The 4769-nt window shown below is 33.9% G+C and overlaps 1 protein-coding gene across 1 annotated transcript; it reads right to left on the reverse strand.

Moving 5' to 3' along the window:
* Positions 1-717: 717 nt before the first annotated feature.
* On the reverse strand, positions 718-1633 carry LOC103448553 (uncharacterized protein At5g65660-like). The gene is made up of 2 exons (XM_008387847.4): positions 1239-1633; positions 718-953 (listed from the first exon to the last, which is right to left on the reverse strand). The coding sequence occupies exons 1-2, from the start codon at positions 1467-1469 to the stop codon at positions 786-788; spliced, it is 399 nt and encodes a 132-aa protein (XP_008386069.1). The 5' UTR covers positions 1470-1633; the 3' UTR covers positions 718-785.
* Between the last annotated feature and the right edge of the window lie 3136 nt (positions 1634-4769).

Here is a 4769-nt window from a genome sequence, read left to right on the forward strand (position 1 = left end):
AAAAAAATAAAAAATAAAAAAAAACACTAAAGATTTTAAAACTAGTAGAAATAAAAAGTCTAGCGCCACACAGCCATTATAGTATGGTGGATGGTATGAATGGTAGATTGATTTTAGTTTTGTCCTCCCATATATTCATATAGTATATCAATCTGCAACATATTACTCTCCAAATCCAAAAGCTGGTGTTCCCTTCAACTTCAAGCCTGCCAAGCTGCCTCTTCAAGTTAACTCCACTTGGCAATCCAAGTCTGAGTTGGATATTTTGGCAGCATATCATTACAGCGCCGAATCCGAATGGTTCCACTTCCATTTTAATCACCATCAGTTAGGTCTTTCGAAAATGTTAATCAACATTCGTAGTACTTAAAAGGATATGCCTAGTTTGCTAGAAAGCCCCAGAAAAAGAAAGTATAGCAATTAGCAACGCACTCAATTAACACACACTTGCACCATAAAAAATGATTACTTTGCCAAATAGTGGCGATCGTATTCGACTTTGCCAAATCTAATAAATTAAACCCGTAATGGGTGCAAGTGGGGGATTGCCTTATGGCTAAGGCTTTTCTCTTTTAACCGTTGTGTTTCAAGTTTAAATCTTCCTCTTTACTTAGTGTAGAATATCGCTATTAAATATAAAAATAAAGCAAGTAATGATAGTGGAAAATTTGTAATTAATCTCTCTGTCTAATAAAAAAAAAAACTGAGCTACAAATGTAATTGAATGGTAGATATTATATATCATTATGTAATATGTACAAGACACCAAATGATTAACAAATTTGCTAATACAGAGGCACAGGAAATCGAGGTGGCTTGGGCTGCTTCTGCACCTTCACTGCAATCTTGTCATCTCTCGGAGGTTCTCGAGGACATGGCAATGCCATAAACTTTGGAATCTGGTCCCCTGCCATTATCACTGGCAAGCTTTGCCTCTGCTTCTGCTTCAAATCCTAATTAAGAAACAACTAACATCATTAATCTCTTCAATATAAAAGAAAACAAAAACAGGGTAACGTTCTGTTTTTTATATCCGACATGTTCTGAAAGAAACAATTCATATTTACGGTCTGGCAACGTATACTACGACGTATTATGATGAAAGACTTGAATCCAAATTATTATTTAAATTTACAGTTTAATAACGTAACATAGCAGGGAGAGAGGGAGAGAGAGAGAGAGAGGGAAGCAATGATAAAGTAAAATTACTGAACCACTGAAAGTAATTAATTAGTTACCATGTGGGCAGGTTTAGATTTGGCGGGAGATGGCGGTTCGACGTCGGCCTCGGGGTCAGCGTCTTGGTTGAAAGATCTACGGAGTGATCTGAGCTTGTCCCAGTGGTAGCAGCACGAGAAGATTCCACTGAGGCTAAATATGATGATCAAGAGGAGAGCCGTGCCAAGAGGGAAGCCCAAGGACGGCCGTGATGCATCCACGTGGGGTGGTGAAAAATCCGGGCTCTCCATCGCTTGAATCCGATGATAACAACAACGGTGGCGGCTGTGACGGTGGTGGTGATTGTCCTCTTCCTTCACTCATGTGTTGAGGAGGACCCAGAGTAGCCAGAGTTGTAGGGTTAAGGAATTGGGATTTTGGTTTTGGTGTCTGGGCGTTTGGAAATGAGGGATATATTTATAAAAAATAAGTGCGGAGAGAGAGAGAGAGTGAGTACGTGTAAAGATACACCCAGGTCCTTGGTACGGAATGATGGTGGGGTTAGTTAAACTGGGTGCTACTAAAGATAAGCTTGTTTGAAAAGTATTTTTAAAATAGTAGAAAATATTTTAAGAGAATATATTTTTAGGTTTTAAAAATACTTAAAGTACTTTTTTTATATAAAGTATTTTAAGTGCTTTTACTACATTTATTAGCATTTTTTATTAAGCACTTCCACTTATTTTAAAAATACTTTCACACAAGCATATAACGAGCGGATTTGAACTCTTGGCTTCTTACTTTTGCTTGTGTCCTTGGTAATAAAGAAACAAATTGATGTTAGAAGTCGCTTAATCGTGGAGCACAATCATATTTTATTTTTTATATTGTTCCCTCTAGAAACAAAATGATGAAAAATATGGAAAAAAAATGTTGAATTTAAATGTGGAAGCAATTATAGTACAATTATAGAGATGTCATCTGTCAATTGATCAGATTTTTACCAATAGTAAATCCGAATTAATAGAATATGGATGGAGATTTCTAATCCGATTATTCGAATTAGATAATTTGATTATAAATGTATCCATATATAAATTAAGAGTGATCCGATTTGATAATAACCTGATCTGACATATTATTTTATTTTATTTTTATTTATAACTATCATATTTGTGTGAGTAATTTAAGCCTATTATGAATATAAAATAAACTTATACCTTCATTTTATTAATAAATATTGTATTTTTAGCAATGATATTTTAATCTTTTTAGGTCGTAAATTAGATTCGATAAGGATCGTATTCAATTTGAACCCAATGCTAATCAAATATGGATCGACAAGTCATATCTAATGATTCAAATACGGTCCAAATTTGATAAACCGATTAATATGACTACCATTTAATTCAATAGTCAACTAGCTTCGAATTTCGGTGAATATTTGTAGAAAACCTGTATCCCAACGGGACTTAGAACATTTCGTTTTTGCTTTTGTTTGTTTCCTTCCAAACAAAGAAACAAAATGATAAAAAAAAAAAAGGTGGAAATAAAAAGTTGAGAAATATTGAATCAAAATATTAAAGAAGTTAGAAAGTTGCCCTTCAGCTGGCTGCATTGCGTGCTTGATATTTTGCACAAAACCATTCAATTTTGTGTTCATGAATGGCTGGCTGTGCTGCATGTTACTGTGTGGAAGGAAGAAATAATGCATTCATAATTAAAGCTCACATTTTAATATGGCTCAAGGATTTGGTGATTAACATGTGCAAAGCATTAACGGGGAACCAAAATTCACTCCACCAATCGTTGATGCATGAGGTTGGTGGCTAATTCTTTCCACAGTTTTTTTTTTCTCTCATTTTTCTTGTCGGTGATAGATAATGAAAGAAAAGACAATCGATAACAAGATTCCAAGCGCAAGAGTTCTTAGCCATTTAAATTACAAACCCTCTTACATTCAGCTCAAATTTAAATTAAAAGAGCCTATTGTTGCAATATAAGTATGACAGTGGAACTGTAGTGTTGGTGAATTCTTAATTTTAAATAAATGAGTAAATTATGGTCGTCATTATTTGTTGTTAGTGGAAAAATAAGGTGGAGTCTATTAGCCTTTCATTTTATGTAACTATTGTAACTCTTTTCTTGTTAATTTGTGTTTTATTACTCTATTCACTAAGGGTGATACTAAATCTATAATTAGTAGCCTTTTCTCCATCATCATTTTTATTTATTATCCCACTACTCAATTTCTTCTGCAACAATTATTCTCTCCATTCTGCCATTTTTTCCGTTTTCACTTACTGGCCAAAGAAGGATGTCCTTGCGGTCGAGCTTTGGACTTTTCCTTTTGTGCATATAACTTTGAGCCACAGGACAATTCAGTTGGGCTTTTCTATTTTGGAATGGACAAGTTAATGAATATATTGTAGCACCGATTCGTGGAATTTGTCAAACCACATTGGGTTTGAATCTCTTTAAAAAGAGCGAAATACATGCACCTCAGCCTAATTATCTAAGTACTTATTAAAACAATATTATTTTATTGTAAATTTTTTATCATAATTTTTTATAATTTCGCAAACACTTAGTCTTTGGTGCTTTTCTTTTTTGGGCTAAAATGGCGGGCAACTATGATATGATATGTGAGCTTTTTTGAGCAAAAGTTGACAAGTAGGTGAGTTGGTGAGTTTTCCCAATTATGAGACTGATACAACTTTTGCATACAAAGCTGCACACCCTACGTGTCACCCAACTCTTGGAGGTCAAGAAAAATGTTGCTTGTGTTGTGTAGTCTTGTAGATGAGCAGTTGGTTAGCATAAAGGTAAAATTGTACTTCAGTGTATGTTAAGAAAAAACACTAAAGTTATGATTAACAGGATCAAGTTTTCATGGATTCTGCCAAAATGATTGTATATTTTCTTTGCCTGCTCATAGGTTTTTGATCGGATGTTGAAAGTTTGAAATGTTGGCTATGAACCTCTCAGTTAGGCCTCAAACCTATACTAATACTTCTTTTCGTGTGTGTTATCCGTTTTATGTTTCTTTTTTAGCTTGTCGGAACATTTTGTGTTGTGCGTCGTTAATGCTTAAAAATTGGTTCAAAACACCAATTTAGTTGTTGACCAAAGACTCTTCAATCAAATTCAACCTGAGCTCTAATTTTACTGTTTAAATTAATGGAGTAATTGGAAGGGGTTATTATGGGAGCTAACTACATACACTATTTTTAGTCTTTCACACACCACTCTTTACATTTGGCAATAATTAGATTGAATAAACCAAACAAAAACAACGAACGTGATTAAATAAAGGGTGTGTGAAGCGCTAAAAGGGTTGTTTGTTTATCATTTCCCGTTTATTATAGGGATCGTTTGGACTATAATTAGCAATTGGGTAAAGAAAATGGTTCTTTAGAGTTAACCCCTTACAAGTTACAACACTTATTTTCTAGACAAAAACTCATCACTTTATAGACCTCTATATAAAATCGATCTAGATATTTTTTCAACCTTATTTGCATGAACCTTTATCATAATGCATGACTCAACTTTACATTTTACAAATTTTAGATTTTACATAAATTGTGCATGCATTATACTCATAATAT

This window comes from Malus domestica, chromosome 01, assembly GCF_042453785.1.
Source record: "Malus domestica chromosome 01, GDT2T_hap1".
NCBI lineage: Eukaryota > Viridiplantae > Streptophyta > Magnoliopsida > Rosales > Rosaceae > Malus > Malus domestica.